This window comes from Schistocerca nitens, chromosome 5 (assembly GCF_023898315.1).
Source record: "Schistocerca nitens isolate TAMUIC-IGC-003100 chromosome 5, iqSchNite1.1, whole genome shotgun sequence".
NCBI lineage: Eukaryota > Metazoa > Arthropoda > Insecta > Orthoptera > Acrididae > Schistocerca > Schistocerca nitens.
In genome coordinates, this window is record NC_064618.1 from 188,812,122 (window position 1) to 188,838,762 (window position 26,641).

The 26,641-nt window shown below is 39.2% G+C and overlaps 1 protein-coding gene across 1 annotated transcript in view; it reads left to right on the top strand.

Annotated features, from left to right (window-relative positions):
• LOC126260334 (uncharacterized) overlaps positions 1 to 24,622 on the top strand; it is a 41,337-nt gene extending 16,715 nt beyond the window's left edge. The window contains exons 2-3 of the mRNA XM_049957659.1: positions 8,369 to 8,471; positions 24,372 to 24,622. Of these exons, the coding sequence (XP_049813616.1) occupies positions 8,369 to 8,471; positions 24,372 to 24,622 (354 nt within the window). The remainder of the gene's footprint in view (positions 1 to 8,368; positions 8,472 to 24,371) is intronic.
• Positions 24,623 to 26,641: the final 2,019 nt, after the last annotated feature.

Genomic DNA, 26,641 nt, shown 5'->3' on the forward strand with positions numbered 1-26,641 from the left:
TTGTATACTATCGAAGTTAATTAACATGTCCTGAGCTCCTCTGGCCTCTGGGGCCTCTCTTCCACCCTCGACAAAGTATAGCCACCAACTCCTGGATTCGGCAACTTCAAACCGGACACTCAATGTGTTTATTAACTACGCATTTTCGCCAGTCAGAGCTGCAGATACAGTTTTATTGGCATCTTGCATCACCCATGGGTTTTGCCTCCAAAGAGCTACTCTAGAGAGGTCAAGTAACTTCATCCCCTTGAAAATTAGGTAACGGTATGGGAAACGTTTCCACCATCTAGAGGTCAAGCGACCAAAGCAACATCTGATCATTAATGGCTGTATACGAATGAATACATCCATCTTGCGTACCTTCAACTCCCAGTTTGTTAATTCACTAAAGCTGTCGCAGCTTGCCCCGTAGGTAAGCGAATACGTTTTTCAACTGTAAACAGTAAACTGACCGAGATTAATTCCTCCTGAACCAGTTCGTTCCTATAGGCTTGTAGATCAAATTTTGCTAAGTAGGTTCATACTCACCAAACAGTCAACTTGGCCTATGGCAACTAACACATGAAATGGAACCATAGTTACCAGGTTTTCAGTATCACACAACACAGGAGTAACTATAGCTCTTAACTCTGGGATTAGGGACCGAAAGCAAATGTACTCATTGTTTCAACCTTCTCGTCCTTCGTTACAAATGCTTTAGTGTCTCATTCTCAAACATTCTCAAAAAAGAGTTCTGTCGTTTTCAGTCAATGCAATGGAGCCAACAAATGAAACAACAGAAGACCATTACAGTTGTAGGCGCCCCGGTGGTCCTGGTCGCCTACGGTGGACTGGAAGCCGAGCGGTGACCTCTCCAGTTGTCAGGATGCTAGGAAATGTCTGTGGACGCGTCAGAAACGCCAAAGAAACATTATTAACTCATGACACCTTTATTCCTGCCAAGTACAATGAGGCCCGCGTAACACAGGCTGGCTGAGCTTGGTGATATCAACGGCCTTCCCCGACTCCTCGCTGACTCGGAGCGATGACACCAGCTTTGGGCCGCACCAGTCTTGCCAGTGCAGCGCCGCGTGTTGTGACGTAGCGGTGGAACGCCCTTACTTCAGCCGCGCGAGACTGGCGGCGCACGGTTGGCTGGCCGGCTCGGCGGCGGACAGCAGGCTCCAGGTTGGAGTCCCGGCGCTGTCAGGCGTTCTCGTAGTGCGGGGTGTACTCTCTCCTACCCCGTCTTCTTCCCTGCTCCTCCTGCTGGCTCGTCCACGGTGGACAGGTGGAACGGGGTGCAATCCCCCAGCGTCGTCGGCTCACCCGGTTGTGACGGCGGATGCAGAGGGCCTAGACCCCGCACGATCTCGACGACGGCTCACTGATGTAGTCAGCATTGGCGGCGAGCGAGTCTGCCGCGATGTCTGCTAATCCTGGGTTGATGATTGACAGCGGCAGCAGAGAGGACCAGAGCTGGTACTGCCCCTCACGTCTGCTGCAGGATGGGCCGCCCTTACTGCGACATCTACTTAATAACGATTAACATCTCGATCACCGAGCTGAGCGCTACGCAGCGACCCAGTACACATCTAACTGCAAGTTTAACTGCTAGTGTCTTGCCGCTATCAAAGCTGGCGCATTTGAAGGAAGGACGAGCGACGTCGTGACGTCATGCTTGTTTGTAATGAACGCATTCGTTCCACTTATACTGCTGATTTATCTGTCATACTCGCCCCGGTATTCTTGAGACAGAGTTACTTGTTGCTACGGCAGACTTTAATCGAAGTTGTGAAATGCAGTACAGCTGACGCTATACCTCTGTCTTACACTCTACGAAAGTCTCCGTCTAACACAAACCCGCGTGCTAAGCAATTCTCTCTCGCCTGTTGTGTGCAACCAGGCCACTGCTCCTGTGTGACGCCACATTCCGATACATGTGCAATCCTCTTACCTTTTGGATAACCTACTGCCCCTGGCTCTCGGCATAGGCATCGAAACTTTGACAATATTCCATGTTTCCAACTCTGGGTGGTTTCTTACTCTGAAACAGAGAATATTACATGTGGTTAACATCCAGTGCTTCCATCTTTACAACACACCATTAAAAAAAAGCGAAAAAGCGCCATGAAAGTTTCTAAGAATCAATTAACCTCAATTGCACTAACAGTTTTATCCTAATAATAAATTAAGTTAAACCAAGTCCATAAATCTGCTGACGATTGTCAAAAGTTTCCCATTCATTCTACACAAAAACTCCAGTACGAAATCATGAATTTTCTTAATATGACATCACGTAATTTCATATTGGTGCCTTTCTGTTGCTTTTCAGAATGTGAGGGTACAACTTCCGTTACGTATACCACTTTTGATACGATATTCTACCCTGTGTCGACAGTAAGGCGATTTCGCAATAGCAAACGGTGCGATATCAGCTACTGAGGGGCCGAAACGGAGAAGACCCTCTTGCTGGTGAAGTAGCAGCTAAGACAAAAGGACAGCAGATCAACGAAAGATGCGTGACATTACTATAATTCACTACAAAAATGATTTCCTTGCAGTCGAAAAATTATATTTTCTAATTGTCATTTGTTACGTAAGAATTTTCCACCAAATTCGCAAGAACATTCAGTGGGGGAATTCAGCTTCAGTCCCGAATGTAAGGCGACACTCAAAGATTTTCCAAAATAATACACTTACTTTTGCGAATCTCAGCTCTCCCTGCAGTATTATGGCTCTCAAAACTTCTTCTAGTGCACCTAACCAAAACTTGGTCGACTTCTGGGCTACCAGATGCTAGCTTCGGAGCAGGTTTCATTCAATGCTCTGGCTAATACATCACTGAATTTTAAAGCGACTCTACCTGCTTATTACCTGAGTGTGTACAATACCACAGAAACATTTCACGTCTAAGTAAAATATTCTTTGATTTACGTCATTCCGTTATTTTCTGTTTATGTGCCTAATTGTTTAATTATGTTACTGCGACATGATACTTGTCTAGGCAGAAAACTCTAACATAAATTTTTTTCAGTGACCCATTCCTACGGTAAGGATAGTTTACCCATATTTCTATGATTGTAAAGCCTCGATGGCCACCACCTATCGACTTTCGGAGGTGTTTTGATAAGAAACGCACCATGTTAGGTAGAACCAGTGCTTCACATGTTAAACACAGAAAGCAAATGATTCGAAACATTACGTCATACTATTGAAATGTTCATAGAGTATGAGCTAACTGTAAAAATTAAACATTAACGGAAATGAACTTAATTGCAGTTGCTGTAGACGTGTTGGTGGTAAAGTGCTGTTTAGGCGATGTAGAGGTCATGTTAATGCAACAGATGACAATCCCTCATTATGGCTGAAGCGGGTATAATCGTAATCCTCCGCAAGGCACGGTCCCTATTGGTAATCGAGACAATAAAGTCATCAGATGTAAGATGCCTTATTTTAGAGAAGACTGATAGAGCCGCAGTTCATTTATACATTGTCACAATTAAATGATTATCAAACATCAGTTTTGACATATGTGTAATATGCCCTTAATATCATCCGACCATCATCCATTGTTTCGTGACTGCGCCACTCCCGTAAAGAATGTATCTACGTGCGAGACCTATTCATTCAAATAACAACTGCCCATGAAAATTCAGATCTCGGGAAGATAATTTGCAATGAACTTATTATTAAATTCGTCACACGACACACACCGTGAATAGAAACTACTTTTTCACTTATAGGGGACGCAACAATTTTTTTTATACGAGTGTCTATAGATTTGACATACTTACCTCAACAATAATTCCTGTTTTAATTTTAAACCTATTTACGCAAAACAATTAAGCTTAGTGTTCGATAAGTCACATTATTCAGTCCTGTGCTAACTTCAAGAGATCTCCATTGAAACTCATCTTCTGTGGTACTTTGCAACCTGCGTTAACTGATTTAATTCCACATGAAAAAAAAATTTAATGTGGCATTCATTGTCGAAAATCCCCCCCCCCCCCCATGAACGATGGACCTTGCCGTTGGTGAGGAGGCTTGTGTGCCTCAGCGATAAGATGACCATACCATAGGTGCAACCACAATGGAGGGGTATCTTTTGAGTGGCCAGACCAAAGTGTGGTTCCTGATGAGGGGCAGCAGCCTTGTCAGTAGTTGCAGGGGCCACTGTCTGGATGATTGACTCATCTGGCCTTGTAACACTAACCAAAACGGCCTTGCTGTGCTGGTACTGCGAATGGCTGAAAGCAAGGGGAACTTCAGCCATAATTTTTCCGAGGGCATGCAGCTTTACTATATGGTTTGATGATGATGGTGTCCTCTTGGGTGAAATATTCCAAAGGTAAAATAGTCCCCCATTTGGATCTCCGGGCAGGGACTACTCAAGAGGACATCATTATAAAGAGAAAGAAAACTGGCGTTCTACAGATCGGAGTGTGGAATGTCAGATCCCTTAATCAGGCAGTTAAGTTAGAAAATTTAAAAAGGGAAATGGGTTGGTTAAAGTTAGATATAGTAGGAATTAGTGAAGTTCGGTGGCAGGAGCAACAAGACATTTGGTCAGGTGAATACAGAGTTATAAATAAAAAACCAAATAGGGGTGGTGCAGGAGCAGGTTTAATAATGAATAAAAAATAGGAGTGCGGTTAAGCTACTAAAAACTGCACAGTGAACGCATTATTGTGGACAGATAGACACGAAGCCCATGCCTACAGCAGTAGTACAAGTTTATATGCCAAGTATCTCTGCAGATGACGAAGAAATTGAAGAAATATATGATGACTGATGACATAAAAGAAATTATTCAGATAGTGAAGGGAGACGAAAATTTAATACTCATGGGTGACTGGAATTCCGTAGTAGGAAAAGGGGGAGAAGGAAACGTAGTAGGTGAATATGGATTGGGGCTAAGAAATGAAAGAGGAAGCCGCCTGGTAAAATTTTGCACAGAGCTCAACTTAATCATAGCCAAAACTTGGTTCAAGAATCATAAAAGTAGGTTGTATACATGGAAGAAGCCTGGAGATATTGACAGGTTTCAGATAGATTATATAATGGTAAGAGAGAGATTTGGGAACCAGGTTTTAAATTGTAAGAAATTTCCAGGGGCAGATGTGGACTCTGACCACAATATATTGGTTATGAACTGTAGATTAAAACTGGAGAAACTGCAAATAGGTGAGAATTTAAGGAGATGGGACCTGGATAAACTGACTAAACCAGAGGTTGTACAGAGTTAAAGAGTTTCAGGGAGAGCATAAGGGAACAATTGACAGGAATGGGGGAAAGAAATACAGTAGAAGAAGAATGGGTAGCTTTGAGAGATGAAGTAGTGGAGGAGCAGAGGATCAAGTAGGTAAACAGACGAGGGCTAGTAGAAATCCTTGGGTAACAGAAGAAATATTGAATTTCATTGATGAAAGGAGAAAATATAAAAATGAAGTAAATGAAGCAGGCAAAAAGTAATACAAACGTCTAACTGACAGGAAGCGCAAAATGGCTAAGCAGGGATGGCTAGAGGACAAATGTAAGGATCTAGAGGCGAATCTCACTAGGGGTAAGATAGATACTGCCTATACGAAAATTAAAGAGGCATTTGGAGAAAAGAGAGCCACTTGTATGAATATCAAGAGCTCAGATGGAAACCCAGTTCCAAGTAAAGAAGGGAAAGCAGAAAGGTGGAAGGAGTATATGGAGGGTCTATACAAGTGCGATGTACTTGAGGACAATATTACGGAAATGGAACAGAATGTAGATAAAGATGAAATGAGAGATACGATACTGCGTGAAGAGTTTGACAGAGCACTGACAGACCAGAGTCGAAACAAGACCCTGGGAGTAGACAACATTCCATCAGATGTCCTGACGGCGTTGGGAGAGGCAGTCCTGACAAAACTCTACCATCTGGTGAGCAGGATGTATGAGACAGGCAAAATCCCTTCAGACCTGAAAAAGAATGTAATAATGCCAATCCCAGAGGAAGCAGGTGCTGACAGATGTGAAAACTACCAAGCATTCAGTTTAATATATCACAGATCCAAAATACTAACGCGAATTCTTTACAGACGAATGGAAAAACTGGTAGAAGCCGATCTCAGGGAAATCAGTTTGGATTCCGTAGAGATATTGGAACACGTGAGGCAATACTGACGCTACGACTTATCTTAATATCTAGATTATGGAAAGGCAAACCTACATTTCTAGCATTTGTAGACTTAGAGAAAGCTTTTGACATTGTTGACTAGAATATTCTCTTTCTAATTCTGAAGGTGGTAGGGGTAAAATACGGGGATCAAAAGGCTATTTACAATTTGTACAGAAACCAGATGGCAGTTATAAGAGACGAGGGACATGAAAGGGAAGCAGTGTTTGGGAAGGGAGTGAGACAGGGTTGTAGCCTCTCCCCAATGTTATTCAATCTGTATACTGAGCAAGCAGTGAAGGAAACAAAAGAAAAATTCGGAGTAGGTATTAAAATCCATGGAGAATAAACAAAAACTTTGAGGTTCGCCGATGACATTGAAATTCTGTCAGAGACAGCAAAAGACTTGGAAGAGCAGTTGAGCGGAATGTACAGTGTCTTGAAAAGAGGATATGGGATGAACAACAACAAAAGCCAACGAGGATAGTGGAATGTAGTGGAATTAAGTCAGCTGATGCTGAGGGAATTAGATTAGGAAATGAGACATTTACAGTAGTAAAGGAGTTTTGCTATTTGGCGAGCAAAATAACTGATGATGGTCGAAGTAGAGAGGATATAAAATGTAGACTGGCAATGGCAAGGAAAGCGTTTCTGAAGAAGAGAAATTTATTGACATCAAGTATAGATTTAAGTGTCAGGAAGTCGTTTCAGAAAGTATTTGTATGGAGTGTAGGCATTTATGGAAGTGAACATGGGCGGTAACTAGTTTGGACAAGATGAGAATAGAAGATTTCGAAATGTGGTGCTACAGAAGAATGCTGAAGATTAGATGGGTACATCATATAATTAATGAGGAGGTATTGAATAGGATTGGGGAGAAGGGAAGTTTGTGGCACAACTTGACTAGAAGAAGGGATCGGTTGGTAGGACATGTTCTGAGGCATCAAGGGATCACCAATTGAATATTGGAGGGCAGTGTGGAGGGTAAAAATCGTAGATGGAGACCAAGAGATGAATACACTAAACAGATACAGAAGGAAGTATGTTGCAGTAGGTACTGTCTGATGAAGAAGTTTGCACAGGATTGAGTAGCATGGAGAGCTGCATCAAACCAGTCTCAGGACTGAAGACCACAACAACAACAACAACACTTCCTAAATAAATCAATATTTATATGAATAGGTATACTTGTGAGGTGAAAGTTCTCTCTATGCAGTATGTGTTGAATAGTATAATTTGCAATAATGACTTATTTCAAACTGAGCAGCAGGTAAGCTCTATCACTATGCTACAATTTTAGAAATTGTGGAAGTCTGGTAATATTAATGGCAGCAACTGAATAGTCCCCACACATTCCACCAGTGGAACCACAGACACACAACGTGGTTTAAGCACGCTACTGTGACCTCAAACCTCCCAAGTAAGTCTCCAAAATAACCCACGGAGCTGTACAGACATTAGATGGAATGCCCTTTTATCGTTCTAGACATCCCTATTTCTGCAATCCCATGTTTTTCAGTCTGATGTCGTCCAAGTTCACAATAGCATCTTCCAGTAGCATAACTCTCTGTACCAAAACGCCGCAAACCTGTGACAGTGGTAAGAGGAACATGATGGTGATCTCACACTGTTGCATTGGCTGTAACCCGACACACCTGTAAAATTATCAGGTGCCAGACCAGCATGCACAAATCACAACTCCTCACACTGTGCTACACAAGTACATACTTCGATAAATTTTTGTATGTTTCAGCTGATACAAGTGTTGAATAAGCATCTAAACAAAAAATATTAACCAATAGATGAATGTCTTAATATGTTGGTAATTTATTGCTCTTGTATGTAATATATCAAATGAAGCAAGAATTTATGAGATGCATAACATAACTAATAATAGGTCGTATATCAGAAACTCACCACTCCTTTTTCTATTCTATCCTGTAATTCATCAAATGACTATCAAAATAATTTTACATTATTATTAGATTTGTCCGTATAATGCAAACACTATATCATAGCATTTTTCTGCATATCTTATTATATGTATTAATTGAGGAAGAGAATTTATGAAGATATCCTTGCTATGTTGGTACCCCATTAATTATTGTTATCACCTCACTGGATATTGCAATTCTGCAAATACAAACTATTTGGAAAGAAGCCTGAGACAGTGTTGCATGAATAAAAAATATCTAAATGCTAATTACACACTTACATACATAAATGATGGATATTTAGACAGTTGTTGTAACCATCATTTTATTGTTTTTAATGAAATACATGGTGTACTTGTTTGTTTTTTTCCCCATTAGGTTACTGGATATATCATCTCTTTCTTACAGTATTTTGCTTTGTTCCTTCCTCGTTGCAAGTAGTACACTTCTAATGCACTAATGGTTCTATTCTCATTACATGTTCTAACTTGTTGATTCAATTGTCCCCAGTTAAGTGAACTATCATTATATTCCACAACACATTGTATGTATTGACGGTGTCCTGTGCTGTTTTTTGCATAGCATTTATGTTTCCGTCATCCTTTAATTTAGAGTCTTTTGCAGTATTTTTCAATTCTGATCTTTAATGATAAAGTTTTTTAATCTTTTTTATTTTAAAAGCAACCTTGGCCGAAATTTTCTATTTTACTAATGGTTAGTTGTCCACTTTGTCTTTGACAGCCTCAAACATGTGTGTGTTAATTACAAGCTTCGTTATACTAGTGGTTTAATAATGCAACGACCTGCATTCATACAGCAAGTCGAGCTGCAATCTCCTTTTCAAATATCTGTCGATCAGAAAACGAATCTTCGAGTTAAAGGAAATTATTCATTAGCAAGCTGTTGATTACTGAACATCCTTCATCAGTTATGCTGTATTTCCACATATTTGTAAAACAATTACGAGACCTGAATTATATGAAAGGACTGCTAGCCTTCATTTCTTACATTAGGAAAACAACCGCTACCTCCCCTCCCATAAATATCTGCAGAACGTTAAACCAGCGACCACTACCTACAAAAAAGCAACGAAGTTCTGATTACCTAACAAATCAGTTTACGGGTTAAGCATTTTGACTTTAGGCTTACAAGAGAGAAAAACTTTGGTGATGGTGTCTAAGTATGTTCAGTGTTTACTGAAAGTCGCTAAACGCTCTCATTGTCAAACACTGGATGAGAATTTGTCTGGGTAATTTGATTGTTTTTACAGGAACAGTGGGATTTTCAAGCGTCTGAATTTTTATGACTTCATATCTCCTTACCTGTGTATCGTACTATGTTTTAAATTAGAAGCAAATTCTGTGATGTGTATGGTTACTAAATGCAAAATGTGTTGCGAATCGTGTTGTAAATTAAAACGTTATCTTTGATGTGCAGGTTTACTGCTTGAACAACAGAAATGTAGTAAGCGATAATCTTTTTCCATTTCATTATTTTTTGTGAGTGTCAACGATAAGAAACATAATAATAGTTAAAGCGCGAAGTTTGTTTGCAATTGGTAATTACTCTGTTTCTTGCATAATGGATGAATAAATCTTGGGAAATTTGTGTGTCAAGAATAACATTACTTAAAGCATTAAATGCAGTTTCTACATGTAATATTTGTGTAACACCGTAAAATCTATAACATTATATTATACCTTTTATTTATTACATTAGGAAAGTATTTTAAATTTTTAAATTAGGTCAGTAATCATACCAAAAAATTAAAATCTAATTTTTGTTGCACCTGTAAGTCGTTAAACGGACAGATTGCGAAAGTGGCTGCTCACGAGCAAACAGGTTAGCCTTCTGTTGGCATAATTACTGGAGCTATGCAAAAAGCCAATAATTCAGATAAGATGATTTATTTATATTTCCCTGGAACAAATTTTCTTTTACACACGTGCGAAATTGAAAGCAAATTCCATAGCGGCAATGACACAATGTCAAATAAAATGACAATACGATATCTCAAAATTTATTTCTGTCATTCATGGAACAATACGTTTATACCATATTGTAGAGACATGCCAAACATGTAGTTCTCCATACACTTCACAAACACTGATTGTGACAATAGAGGAACGACATTGCGGCTCTTCAGTAAATGGTTTTCTGCACTTAAGAAAATTAATACAGTTCGTGGTTCACAGTCTCCAACGACTTCTTGTTAAGATTCCATTAACAAAAATTACTTGACTGTTTGCTTGCAGTTTAGTTATAAAACTGTTTCCTAGCGCACCGCAGGTCACATTAACGTCTCTGTCGTTTTCTTAATCAGATGCTTGACTTTACACAGAGTGGTACATATTTCAGTGTGGCAGCAAAGAAAAAGCGAATAAGGATGGATGCTCCTACCTTTTCCAGGGCAATCAAACCACTTTATTATTTAAGCAAACCATTTGGATTGGCACCATTTACAATTAACAGGCATACAGGGATGTTCATGGACTCATGTTATGCTCGCCTGTACAGTTTCATAATACTTGCATCTGCATCAATGATTCTCGCATTAACAGATAATCGTCTTGGATTTTCGAACCAATTAATAACTGCGAGTGCCATGGGCAATTTTCTTCGTAATGTGTTAATTGTTTCCTGTGGTGTATTGATTATTATTATGTGGAGCATTTCCAAGCACAGATTTTTGAAAAAAATTCTGCATAAATGCATTAAGATTGACAATATAATGCTCAAAGGACAAAATGAAGCATACGACAGAATACACATACTATTGATCATACAAGCAGTAGTCATAGGGTTTGGATTTATTTCATTTCCCCTGCTCCAAGTAATGTTGTGTGAAACCCTAAGTGAGGACGACTTCCTAAATTGTTTAGTTCTTTATTTATTTTATACTGTGCTTATTATCTCAAACACCCAATTTTTCGACTTAGTGCTATTCCTTAAGAAACGCTTTGGGATGCTTAACAGTGAAATATCGAGTATGTGGCAACTATCAGATGATGAAGCAACATTCATACGACCATATCCTCTCAATCAAATAGTGAGGATAAGTGGAGGACATTTTTTGGATACTTCATCTCTTGGCAGAAATGTGAGTAAAGGATAAATAGATTTCGTATATCTTTATTTTATTTACTATCTCTCAGCACAATGTCTATTATTCTTTCATAGAATTCTAGTAATATCATCGTCAAATTGCTGGATTAAATTACTAATGAATATATAGTGTTTCATATCCGTTGTGTACATTGTGATTAAAACAAAAGTAGACCTATATTTAAATATATAATATGTCGACATTAACGTTGACTTGTGGTTATGTATGAAATATGTTGAAGCAGATTAATTGCAAGTAATTTTCTACACGTTAAATACTTATGACTTAACTTCAGCGTGGCAGGTGCACGAAACATATCTACTTTTACAGAAAAATAATAAGGTTACTTGAGGTTTAATTGCTAGTTATTTCAGGAAGTGAGAAATTTTTAGTGCTGCCTAATTTCAAAACATCAAATATTGAAACATTTGTTGCTGCAGTGGGATACTGCTTCGTTCTGATTCAAAGAAAACAGTGTTTTCCTACTGAACGTAAATGACAGCATTGAGAAAATCACACAAATAAATAAATGTTTCACTCTCATGTTAGTAACTTTGTTAACATCCGCTTTTTTAACAGTGTTCCTTCTTTACGTTAGTCTGTCTTAATATCTATTTTACATCAATCATATCTCCCTAATGTTGATAATAGTTTCACACTTTCACATTTTTCTCTGAAAAACCGATTTCCTTATGAGTTTACAACATCTACTTTCTCTGTATACAGACTAATTTTGTTGAAAACAACAATCGTATTTTACATTCTGCAGTCATGATAATAACTGTTACGCCAACCTCATAAGAATCCCACAATAATATTTGTTACACATTGTGGGCATTCCCCCCATGTGAACTCCTTAATAGAAAAATTTTAGTTACCCAGAATTGTAAAGGTAAACAAACAGCTGAATTTCATATACCCACCAATAAACTTGTACAGCAGACTATTTCATTACATTATTCGATTTTTATATTATTAGCTTAAGAAGACAAATTCCTGTCACCATATTCTTGTTACTATATGCTACTGATGATGGATGCAGAAAATTTAATGTGAAAACAAATGGTCTTCATTTCAATATTAAGATACTATGGTTCTGAATTAGGTTAATTTATGGTAACACTATTTTTTTGTTTCATAGTATGTCGAAGCTGTCGAGGAAATTCAGAAACAGAGGGAACTACAAAATGACCTGTGCGATGTTGCCGCCATGGTGGACGTCGCTTATGGGCTGCCTATGCTGGCTTGTTTGGCTGTTTACTTCGTTGACTGTGTCATCATCCTCAACTTTATTTTGTCCATGGTGGTGGGATACGAAGTAAGAGATAAGCTAGAAAGTCTCCTCGATAGTCAAAAGACTTTTTCCTATCTTGTGTCATCACCTTGCCCCAAGATACAGATAATACAGTTGTCATTTAGAAGATAGGGATGTAAACATTCAAAAACTTCTTCCAACTTTAACGTTCGTTCTTGTAGCACAACAGCATTAACTCAATCTGAAGAATATCCGAAGCAATTAATCGCTTGCTCATTCACTGATATGTGGAACGTTATGACAGTCATCTGTTCACATTGAGAATAACGTCACTGAATTAGTAGATATTCACATTTATCACAAACGAATGTAACGCTCAAGCGTGTAAATAAGACATAAATAAAATCCATTCCAGAGTAAATATCATTTTTTCACGGGAAGTGTAATTCACAAAAACTCAACAATGGCACCATAATTTTTTAAATTAGTTTCTCCACGACGCACTTAATAGGTAAAGGAAAATTTCACATAAATAATTTTTGCACCCATTTACATTATTAATATTATCCTGCCGGCGATACTTCCGTCATGATGATTTACTATTCCCTAATGTATCACATGATCCTCAGACAATCCACAGGTATATCAGCCATACTTGACTTTCTTATTAGTTATAGCGATAAAATAGAGTTAAGTAATTTCTTTTCCTCTTTGTAGTGATGGATAATTTGCTAGGCCCATATTGGCGTATATTAATGTATTGATGGACTGTATTAAAGATGTACATTTATGTGGCCCGGCAACTGCAGGGCTGGATAGCACTACCTGACCTTTGACGTAACAGAACAGTATCCAAAACTATTCCAATGTATTACTGAAAAAACAAGTCGTTGCTGTTTCTTTCTTTATCGACTGGTGGCTACATGATCCATAGAAGAATCCGCTGAATGAAATATCGGACTCGTCGCTGCCGAGGACGCTGAATGAGTTCCGAGTGGAAGTCGATGACACCCTGACGCGGTGGCTTTGCTACACGCTGACGACGTAGGCACTCCTTGTCGGTAACTCCGCTTGGAGTTGGCGGTGAAAAGTACGCCTTTGTTTTGATTCACAAGCCATTTCATGGAGTACTCAGTCCAGATCACTGTCCACGTTGTTACCTCAGCTGGACCGCAATGTTGGTTGCCGTAAAGTCGTTCTCTACGCTGAAACTGGCCCTCTAGTACGGTAGGCTTTCAGACCGGTGCAAGGCTGAAGTTCAGGGCAGCTCCTGTCTTGGACCGGAGTCGTGTTGATAGACCCTCCGATTAACCATCAGCCGGACGGCATCAGCCGTGGCTTGTAATCGTTGACAGGACAGGAAGTGCATGGCCAGCACCAGAACTTTCACTCACACAAGATGTTACCATACCGGAACCAGACAATTGAGTGCGAACGACATGAACGCCATCGATTGTACTGATCTATTGCCAAAAGCTAGTGAGGTTGGAGTATTTGTGTCTCTGAAGAGAGGCTCCACTCTGTGACAACATTCGCAATGATCTAAAAAACTGATTCTGCTCTTCCCGAGCCGTGAGTGGTCTTCAGTTCTTCTACATTTGCTTAACGAATCTGTAACAGTGTCATCACTGCTTAGTCGAATTCCTCCTACACATTGTTGTGTGTCACGTAGTGTCTCTTATGTTATAGGAATAAAACAAAGGCTGTTCGGTCGGCACTGTTCTCTATTCTTCTGAGTTGCTTGAAATCTGTCTTAAGAGTGTATATGTGGCTGTCTTCCTTACCGAATAACGGTGTTTGAAATGCTTATGCTACCGGCTGGCGGCTGGCGACACTTCAGAGTGACTGAGTAACGCCGGCTGTTTGAATTTTGAAAAAAAAAATACACTCACGTTTCGTCCTTAAATTTGTCTCGGTTAATTTTCTTCACTTTAAGAAAATCATCCAGAATTTTGCCATTTTCCGCCTGATTGGTTAACTATCATACATATTTAGATTTGCTTTTCACCTTTTGTTTCTTTGGGCATAAAACATCTTATCCTAGTATCTTATGCAAGTATTTTTCTAGCTTCCTTATTTTTACATTCGATTCTAAACTCTTTTACTTACGAGTACAAATCAGTTCCAAAAATATAACATGAACGGATATTCTCTTTGCACAAACTACTCTCTTTCTGGTGTTAAAGTAGATGTCACATATAAAAGCTACTATCAACTTAACATTGATGGTTGATTCACTCATTGCCACAATATTTTGTTTAAGCTTCACTTGATATTTCCAAAAATGCTGTAGGATTTTTCTCGTCTTTAAAAATGTAGTCAGGTTTTATCGACACAGATTAGTCCTTTTTCTAAAGTGACGAATTCATCTGTCATCGGTAGTAAAGTGGAATCTAAGGTATTATTTCGGTAGGTTCGATTTTGTGTTGGTAAAACGCTAAAAGGTTTATCCGACCAATACTGCAGTGGTCGACATCCCACGCGTGTCGTGGTACCTATAATCATAGCAAGGAGCATCTTTGCTCGAGCTATATCACACTTCGTTCCATTTACTTATAATCCGCTTTGTTTTAACTCTAATTTTCCCATCCTCGTAAATGTCTTATAATTGTAGCAGCTTATTGTTACGGTATCTGTCAAAAACATAGAACATAACCAATGACTATGAGTCCTCCATAAACGTAGCAGCGGCTTTGATAATGCTTCATACGCGCTGGTGCTTTCATATTTACTGGGAACAAATCAGTTTCACACGATCGTTTGTCAGTTCGAGCTACCTGTGCTGGACAAATGGTGACTAGCTACTTGCCACAGTTTGCAAGATCTCCTTTCGATATAACAATGTACCTATCTCTTTGTTACGACACAAGCGACACTACATTAGTTTGTACTTGTTCCCATCTACCGATAAGTTTCCATTTGTCTCGATATGGATGGATCGTGAAACACTGATATCGAGAATCTAAACTTGCAACTGGAAACTGGCTGTTAATATACACCCACCTCGATCTGAATTAACTTTAACTATAGAAACACGAAAGACTGCTGTATTACTTTTCATTAGTTGTACAATGTCTCATATCTCTGCTTTCTTTTTCCGCTTGCTACAGTCCCATAGAAACTGATTCAGTGTCAACCATTTCGTACTTAACTCTCCATGAGTGGCGTGGTGTAATGCTTATTGTATCCTTGCACTTTCTATTCTCGCATCTCCCAAGCTATTCGCTAATTTGCGTAGCTATCTCGCTATTACGAGCTTCTCACCTAACATTCTTAACTGATCCTGTATCTCTCTTAAGCCTTTATTGATTGTTTCCATCTTCCGTTTCGTATTCTATTGCAACTCGGTTTTTATTTTGTGCATAGTTCTGTTTATATTCCACAGTCCCTATCCCATATTTGTCATTGTATCGTAAGCCAACTAACTGTTGTGTCTGTGTTCCTTGCTATTTCTTGCACTATCCCTGTGGTCCTATTTAAACTTGGGATATCATCATTATCTACTGTCCTCAATATCTGCTTTATTACTTTCTCACACGTATCTAAACAACCTCTTTTCTTTCTTACTATCGTTTCTGGAATTGGCTCTGTCATCTCCTGTAACTGAGCCGAAAATTTGTAACAGGAAAACATCAATTCCTGCAAACTCTCTGTACATATGTTAGCATTTCCCTTTCTCCATTTCTGTAGATGCAGTTGTGATCATATTCTGTAGATATCAAACTTAATTACTTACCTCACAGATGTAAAACATTGGTTTCAATGACCACCTGTTTCATGAGAAATCAGCTCTGCTTCACATAGCGTGCAAGAACACTATACACATGGTAATATATTGCGACGTTATCTTTGATTCCACTTAGGAGAAAGTAAAGACCATTAATTCTCTCCCTCTTCAGGGAAAAAGCGAGTCTCACAGAAAACTACTATAGCAAGCTAAAAACATAATATCAACCTAGGTAGCCCAACACAAAATTAAATAGACTCCACTGCATTCTTATAACTTATTCCTAGACCTCTAAAGATACGGTTACTGGTACTCTCATTCGACTGGTGGTTTCATTTCCTGTGCTAATGGTGCAAATATTTGTGGTAATGCATTAACAGTAATGTTAAAGGTTTTAACTCGACTAATAAGCACAAACGATCTTTTCGTCAGTAATTGCAACTTGACACTGATTGGTGAAGCCGTCTCCATTACGTGGTAAGGGCCTGAAACTTCGTCCCAGATTTATTGATTTTACATTACACTATACTGAGATGATCTATTTATACCTCCACACTTCACTCTTGACGCTTCAATGGCTTTCCATGTTTCACTCATTGCCAATCTTCTTTTAACGTTTTCGCATCTGGCTTCACACGTTTGTACTGTGTTGGTACCTTTGGTTGCACTAAATCAAAAGGTGACGGCATCTTTCCCTCATCCCCAGCTTTGTCAGGTCCTTTGCAGATTTTCGAAGTGTGGGCACTCACCACATAACCTAAACAGACATTACATTCTAAATTGACTATTCACATTGTGACTTAACGGCTTCGCTACGGAATGGTATACTTATTCCATATGAACATTAGCATGAGGGTGGAATAAAGTAGTCTGCAATTCAAATACTCTTTATTCTGTTTCATCAGATCAGGCATAAAATTACTTCCTCGACCTGTGACTATAGTTTCTAGCACACCAATCTAAAGTAACCACTGCTGACGTCCGTCATACAAATGATAGTATACTGTAATGTCATCTTCGACACCACCTAGGGGATAGGAAAGGGCTTGAGCTACAGTGCTCACTTTCAGATCTGCTATTGTCCTTATTAGAAGGTATCTCGAAAATGGTCAGTCATCATCAGTACCAAATAACTCCTATTCAACAAGTCAGTTCCTACCATTTTAAAAGGTTTTCCGATTCTGGTAATTCCTGAAGTTTTGTATTTGGTGCATCAAATTTGTTTTTTCATCAAATAGAATAATTTGTTTTAGATATTGCTCCACATCACCACACTGTGTTCTCCATCAAAATCTCTCCCTGACTCCTTTGTCAGTAGCTTTCCTAACCCCTTCTCCTGATAGTACATGGCCACACACTAGTCATATCACTTTTGATTGTTATGCTACAGGAATGAGAATGTGCAGTCTGTATTTAGTTGTATTATAGAGCACACCTTTTGGCACAAGCAACTGTGGCTGTTTACTGTACCTTTACCATTATGTATTCACTGCAGGTGCCTTTTTCTAATCTGCTGGATTGGCTCCAGAAGCATACAACACCGCAATTTTCCTACTGGGTATTCCGCATTCATGTGCTTGACACCAGGCTTATGCAGTTCTTCGTACTGAAACTCATTCAAATCTAGTGCCAATCTTGTTAATCAACTTCTAGGGTCTTCTAATCCTAATAACTACTTCATGGCTGCATGATGCATAAGGACTTTAAATTTACATATATGTAGTGACAGAAGTACTAAATAGTGTACATCAAAGGTAACTTCTCGTTTTCTGTAGTAGAGTAACTGCACTTAGTCTTATTCAGCTGGTTAGATACTTAAGGTGCGAGATTTTCTTGTCCATCTACAATTTGTCCTTAAATGTCCAAAGCTCCACCATTTGTGTCAGTATATAATATAGATTCTTTAGTAAAATCAGCAATATTTAATATAAGATCTGAGGTGAGGGTCTCTTTAAGCTTTTGAAATGATGTTGACATTCCTATGTTCACCGAAATGTAACCCCTTCTTTCGATAATCTAGTGAATAGTTGTACAATTTCCACAAAGCCTTCATGAACTTTTGGCAGTGATTAGCCTACCATATTATTTAAATCTTTGAGGAAATGAAAAATCATGTATAGCCAAAGTTAGAAGAGGGTTCATCCTTACTCCATGGTGGATAATAAATAGACGCAATAAAGTAACTTGTAGTTGGATAAAATGTTTTTCGATGCTTAATATGAGATGAGTTGTTTGAGTCATCAGATATTTTACCTGGGTGCTCTGCATGTTTATCTAGATAATTTGAAAAAACGTTGTTCAGTAAATTGTGTAGCAATATAACTATTATCAGTATCTCATTTAACTTCCACAGGTAATTCTGGCCATAATCTTATAAAAGATGTTTTCGGTCTGTCTTCTGGACACATTTAAATCTTGTGATATCCACTCCTTAAATCTATCATGGAAAAGGCTTCTACATTGCCCCAGGTTATCCAAAGTTTTTGTTATATTTGGAGTCAGATATGCAATGGTTACTGTACATTAATTTAAAAACCTTTAATCGCAACAGAATCTATATTTTCTTGTTCTGTCAGGTGATTTTTTCAGCATTATTACTAGCCTACCAAGTATTACCACTGTGCTCTCTTATTGTTTCTTTGAGCTGCTGCTCTACGAATTATTTTAGTACCCACTCAACATATTTTGGTATTCTGTACTGCTGTTCAATGGTGCATACTACATATTGGAGTATTATTATGTATTATGGCTGCAGCTGATGAAGGACTTTCTCAAATTAACAAATCTCTGGACTGAATAATGATACCATGACGAATCGATCATTACAATGTAACCGACTAACCTTCTGACAAGACACAGATATGCTGGCTTTTGGCTTGACATCGTACTGTATTTCTAACACATTAATCACTTTTCATGGAATACCTGTAGTGTAGCTAATACCAATCATTTCTAAAAGCTTACTTTGATAATTCAGAAATTACCTGTGCTTACTGACAGCATAATGTGGCCATTTAGTTATCCTGCAAGTGCTATACTTCTTCGTCCAAAGCAGTGCTGTTCGTTCAACATGTCTGTACCTGACAGAGGTTCTATTAAACATGAAGCTTCTTGTGTAATGTCGATATCTATCTTAACTAAAATTAACTGCTGCTGCTAATCCATTATTCAAAGCTAATCTAATGTAGTTTTATACAGTTTTGATAGTACTATCTTAGCAATGGGTGTTCACACAGACATTTGCAGGTGTTGAAGGTACTCAAGAAAATTCTACCTTGGGAGAATTGTTCGTTGGAAAATGTCGGTTTTAGCATGATGTCTTACCAGGAAGGCTAATCCTAGTATTCAACAGAATTCCTACCCACAGCTAGCAACATTTACACTTGATTCCAACTGTTGACCTTTGCCCCAACTGACTCAATTTTGTTACCTAAATTGCACACAGTCTGTATAAGTCCTTTTCAGTATCCTCTTGTACATGAGGTACAGACTCACAACCGTCGCTGTATATTCTTCTTTGACCAAGACTTTGTCTTTATCTGGCTTATGCATCAGCTCATAAGTCTATGCATTAGTTCTGCATATTGTCTTAAAGACTGATTGCACTTTTTCGTTCACCGTCTTCGTTAAAAGAACTGAGTTTCTCCTTAAAAACCGCTTACTGTTCTTTTTTCGACACCTCAAGGGAAAAACTACCGCCAACTCACTGAATATAGATTCTTTATTAGGAACTGCAGTACACGTGCTATTAATTTTTTCCTCATTCTTGATACATAACTTGGCCATCTGCTAGCACGTCTCATCTGTAAAGTCTACTTAACGTGGCCATGCAAAATACCATTTATAAACACACTAACGTCATCTATTGTATCCCAGACAAGAGAGTTATTAGACGTCAGACTAAAGGATCACTCAGAGGTGAAGCCACACTTACTATGGTTTTACTGTCACACAAATCCAATTGTGGCTGTTGTTGTGAGAATGACGAGTGTACTTGGTACATTAGCTGTTTGTTAAGATTTTTCTGCAGCTCATTATCCCCCCACAGTCCAGGAAAGCGGTCTGTAAGATCGCCTGTCACCTCATTAACACTAGCTGCTGGTGTGTGTGTGTTTGTGTGTGTGTGCGCCATGTTTGTGTAGTTTACCTTCCTGTTTTATACGAACCAACTACTACCAACTCCAGCAATAACTCAGTTGGCCCATTTACAAAAATAAAACTATTCTTGCCCATTGTTACGCTTTCACTGCGATAAATCTGCCGGTTGTCTCGGTCTATACAAGGTCACTCCAATTTCTTTACGTTCTAACCTGGACATAGCACAAAATAATGTTTTTTTGTGAATAAATAGTAAAGTCTTCTCCTTGACTCACCCTTTCCCAGTGTGCTGGATCATTGGCAGGCAGCCAACTCTTACTGCTGCTAGGCTGGAGCACTTCTCTTCACCAATTTGTAGCGGCCGCCCTCTGACAGGCTGGAAACCACTAACAATTCATGAGGATGCAAGCCGGCCGGAGTGGCCTTGCGGTTCTAGGCGCTTCAGTCTGAATCCGCGTGATCGCTACGGTCGCAGGTTCGAATCCTGCCTCGGGCATGGATGTGTGTTATGTCCTTAAGTTAGTTAGGTTTATGTAGTTCAAAGTTCTAAGGGACTGATGAGCACAGCTGTTAAGTCCCATAGTGCTCAGAGCCATGAGGACGCAGATGCAGGAACTCTGCGGTGTCGTTAGACGCAGTAAGGCAGTATTCAAAATTATTCTATTTATTACTGAACACACAAGTCGCTGCCGCTTCTTCTCTGTCTAATGCCGGGTACGCAATCCATGGAAGAATCCGCTGAATCGGACTAGTGGATGTCGGGTACCCTGCATCAGCTCGAGTGAACGTCGACAACGTACTGATGTAGCGGTTTTTCCACCTGCTGGTGAGGTAGGCGACGCTGTCGGTAGCACTGCTTGGAGGTGGTGGTGATCACGTGTGTTTTCATTCACACGACGTTTCCGGAAGCACTCAGTCACTGTGAGACCACTGCCTGCGCTGACCCCTCAGGTGAACTGCGATGTCGGATGCCGCGTGTCGTGCTGAATGCTGAACCTGACCCGCCGGTACGGTAGTCCTTCACACCTATGTAACATTAGAGTTTAGGGCAGCTTCTGCCCTGGATGAGATTCGTGTTGGTAGACACTAGAACTAAAAATCAGCGTTGAGTACAGCGTTTAGGTGAGTGTTGGATGCTGGACAGCGTCAGTCACGACTTAGGATCGCTGATCACCTCGTAAAACAGCAACTGGAAGACCAACATGAGAACAACCGCAAAAACAAGATGTTACCATACTGTAACCAGAAAAATGGAGTGCGAATGATGTGAACCTCATCAATCCTATTAATCGAGTGCCAAAAGATATTGGGGAGTGGAGTATTTATGTTGTCGAGGAGAGGTTCTGCTCTACGACGTAATTTGTAATGATGGAATTGAGTTTGATCTTCCTAAGTCGGCAGCGGTATTAAACTCCGCTACATCTTTTCTGTTTAGTGAAACTCGTGATAGACGTTTTTGTATTTTACCCAGTTCTTCTTATATAATCTTACAGGACTAAGGAAGGCGGTTCAGTCGGCAGTGTTCTAACTGTTCTAATCATTTTCTCCTGAGTTTCTCAGAGTCTCGCTTAAGAGTGTCGAGGTGGCTACCTTCCTCACCCAATAACGTTGTTCAAATGTTTACGCTACCCATCTGGCAGTTGGCGACACGTCCGCGTAATTCAGTAACGCTGGCTGTTCGAACCTAAGAAAAAAATTAATCTCATGTTTCGTTACTAATTTTGTCATGTAACACACTTTTTATATTTATAAAAATTGACTTCGATGTGCTGTTAGCCAGTTAATAATAAATGAAACTTAAATGTATCAAACTGAAAAAAGTTGGTAGATTACACTACTGTCATTTATCTAAAGAAAAAGCGTTGGGTACTTGCTACTGATGTCAATGAACTTACGGAAAATCCTGTTCCAGAAAATGCGCATGTATATACAGCCCTACAGTTAAAATGAAAAAAGAACTGTATACCTATCTGATTAATTAAAATCTATCAGGGCCGTGACCGAATTCCGTGGTACATAGGCAGACAGTCTATGAACTGGGGTACTGAAAACCATGACGTTACAGGTCAGTGATAGGTTATCGGGACTGCAGAAGCGATCACGCTGTTCTCGAGAGGCTACAAGTAGATCGGCTAGTGATGTGCCCGAAGATCGTATCTGTAGTTGTCTCTTTGGGCTGCTTTGCCATGGAATTTCATCTTCAGCGGCAGTGACCCTCAGAATCAACGATTTTAGTAAACATCCAAGTTGTAGCATCATGTTCTCTACCCCGCAGACTAGACATCAAGTGCCACACTAGCATAAACAATATTATAAAATTGGTGTAACATATAAAGTGAACAATATTACATTATTTGTTAATGTGTACATCACACATTCTAATGTGAACATAAAGTGGATGTGTCCGTGACTTTGCAAAACCAGAGATCCAAAGGTTTGCGGTTGGTTCTCCATTTATTCCAATGAGTCTAGTTAGCAAAGATTCTCATTTATTTATAATGCATGTAAGAGAGTACCTTGTCTTCAGTCTGCTGATGGTGCATTATTCTTGCCACCAAATCACTGAAATACACAGACGGTAACAATCTCAACACCAAAAAGTTATTAAAGTAGACTAACGGCATTTCGGATATACATTTCTCTAGGCAACACATTTAGGTGATTAACATTGGTAGATTACAAGTTAATATGAGTCGTTGAAAATATGAAATGCTGGTACATTATTTACCCTTGTAACCAGGGTTATATTGAGTCTAAGGAAGTAAAAGAGCGTGCATCGTGTTGTACAGGAGCTGATGTCAGTTTAAGGGATGTAGTTCCACGCTTGTTACACTTGGCTGGTCGTTCCAGTGATGGTTAATGCTGTTTGTCGATGATACTGGAGTTGTGGTCTGATGGTGTGCCATGTGTGCTCTATTGCAGACAGATCTAGTAATCGACCAGGATATGACAACGTGTCGGCTAAATGTACAGCATCTTGCGTTATCCTTTTGGAAAACTCCCCTGGAATGCTGTCCACGAATGGAAGCACAATAGGTCGACTGATGTACAAATTTGCAGTCATGGTGCGAGTGATAAACACGAGAGAGCTTCTGCTGTCATACTAAATCCCATACCAGATCATAACTCCAGGTGTAGGTCCAGTGTGTCCCTATGCAGACGGCTTGGATGCAGGCTCGCAACTAGCTTCCTTCTAACAAACAAACGACCACCTCTGCCTGAGAGACAGATCCAGATTTCATCATATTTCCCTCCAATGAGTTCTCGCTTGACATCACTGAAGTCGCAAATAGCGGGGTATTGGGGTCAGTACCTCGGAGCCGTCCTTGAAGTATCTGGTTTGTAACATTTCGTCGTGTCATCACGGTGACAACTGCTGCTCATGTTGTCGCTGTAATGCAGTACCATGCGACAGATTCATACTCCGAAAGCAAGGGTCTCCACTCTTAGTAGTGGCACATGGTCGTCTGGAGCCCGATCTTCTGACGACTGTACATTCTTCTGACCACTGCAGCCAACAGTCATTTACAGTGGCTGTATTGCTGCACCAGGAAGATCCAGTTTCTTGTAGCCCCATTGAACTCTGTGAGGTGTTGGCACTGGTATCTATGTCCACTTAAAGGCGTTCCTGACTATCGTCAACTCACCATGTCCACTCTCAAAGGTAACTAACGCCCACAACTGCTACAGCTGGTATCTAAAGCAAACCCGATTAGCATCCTGTTAGTGGCGCTACAATCACGACCCCTACGTGACTGGCCCAAAATCTGACTAGACATCGTCTTTCATATATAGAAATAAGCCTACGAACTTTCATTTATGTCAATTCGTTCTTAGTGTTCAGAGTTCCTCTTCCATCACTGTAGGTTTTGAAACACTTTGTTATTAAAAATAATTAACACTGTTTATTAAACAAAAATAATTTAGTCTTTTCTGGAAAGAAATTGTGACATCCCTAGGGTACATGGATTTAAACTAGTATCTTCAGCAGATGTATCCATATGTGGGAGTGGCACCCTTGGCGATGCTGCTGGCTCTCTCAATGGTCTTCGGTGCTGGATGCGTGATGGTTACCACGTGGTCATGCACCGCCACTGTCGATGAAGCCTCCCGCTCTGCAGACCTGCTGCTCAAGGCGCTGCTTGCTCCCGTAAGCGGCGATTCCAGGGCGAACCAGTTGAGGAATCAGCTGCAACTGTTCCTCCAACAGGTGCAGCACCGCCGGCTACGTTTCACGGCCTGTGGGCTCTTCACCATCGATCTCTCAATTCTCTCGACAATGGCAGCAGCTGCTATCTCCTATATCGTCATAATTTTTCAGTTTCAGATTAGTAACACGAATGAATCTGGTGAGAAGTGTAGCTGTAAATAGAGTTCGATCAGCATGAAGGACTGATGGATGTCATTCTGACTCTGCAAGGTAACTAAGAACTCCACAAGGTAACGAAGGTGACTAGTAACATCTTCACTGTGACAACTGCAACATCTTATTTTCAGTCTCCAATGTCGCTACGAATCAAATTACTAATTTTGAAATAAATAAATGTATTAGCGATGAGTAGATACAACCTACCTTTACATAAGACTTAGGTCATTATACTAATAATTATAATGATATTAATAAAAATAACAGCAATGATATTATTCATTTCTAGGATTGGTGTTATCGTCTACCTCTTCTACGAGACAGTGACAATAATTGAGATAGCTCTATTATGCTGTTCAAATACACAGGCCCTTTTTTGTGTATTTATCCCACATTAACCGCAATTTATTGATTATAAACTGTAATCTACAATTATATATGAATTTACAACCTATTAGGGTTCATTAAACATACATTTTCTGATTAAATTATTTAGATGGAGTCATATACCTATGAGAAAATACATATAATAAATGAAAGATAATGGCTGAAATCTAATCAGTTTCCTCAGTACACTGTTAATCGATAGTGAGATTTAGGTTCCAAGTCTGCTACAGTCGACAGTGCAAATTCGTTTATGGTGTTTCTCATCCCTCAACCAGAGGAAGAGAGACTACATGGTCACAAAAATGAAAAATGATTTTGAATACCAGAATTAAAAGAACAGCACTAAAATCAATAAAAGAAAGGAGGAATCTGGTAAAATACCAATAACTCTAGTTTGATGTGAGAATTAAGTTTCGTTGTATATCAGTTCCCCTGAGAAAGTTTTGTTGTCTGATCATAATGTTTTAGATACAAGATCATAAAATTAAAGCCTTAATGGCCAGAATGTCACAGTTAATAAAATGTTCCAGGCTATTAAGCTGTGGTCGAATGGATTTCTCCTTAAAACCCAGTTCCAATAATGTACAGTATATCGTTATATACAATACTATCACTAGTAATTTTCACATTTTCCCAGATACCTTTACCTGTAACCCAAACATGAACACTTTGATCAGAATTTACGTTATATTCATTACAAGTATACGAATTAAAAGCGTTGGAGATAATTCGACTTTTCAGAACCACTGTTAGCCTGTTCCACAACATGCTAACTACGATAAGTTGTAACATCACGTTCAGAAAAGCTCTCAGGAGCAGTAAAATTACTTACATTATGACTCCTGACAAAAGCTATGTTAATCAAGCATTACCACGCGGAAAAGTATCATTAACATCCAAATTGAAATTCAAATTAAATCCTACAAAAAGTTAAGGACCATCAAGTATACAGGGTATAAGTCAATAGACAGTATTGAGCTGCTTACTACATCTGGTGACAGGAAAAATAAAGTACCTGTTAAATCAGTGACTATTCATGTTGTACTTGATAGACCATCTGTTTTTGTAGGATGTAATTTGAATTTTACTTTGGATGTTAATGATACGTTATCTCATGTTAATGGCTGGTTTATGGGAGTCTTTGATATGGGACATGGCAGTGTAAACAATGTTTGTGGTCTTGAGGGTTTTTCTTAACAAATGTTACAGCTTGTCACACTTGTAATTCGAGGAACAGGCACTTAAAGATTTTGCAAAGATGAATTCCATCACAGCTTAATAGACTGGAATATTTTATTAATTATGAAATCTATAATCATTTCACTTGTTAAGTCTGTTACCAAACACCTGTATGCCGTTGTAGCATTTTTAGTTAAATGTGCAGCAACCAGTCTTATTCTGAGATTTGGGGCAAAGGTATTAAGATTACAATAGTTTCACCATCAGTTTACACATGAATATGACTAAGGTTCTTCATTACAGCAAACATATATTCTATCTTATTTAATTTCTGACAGGAAACATAATAGAAACAGTTTATAAATGCAAACTACTGTCACGACACATATGCAGAGTATAAAAGTAAGCTGAATGAATAACAGTAGTGTAATGTTGGTAGTAGTAGTAGTAGCCACAGTT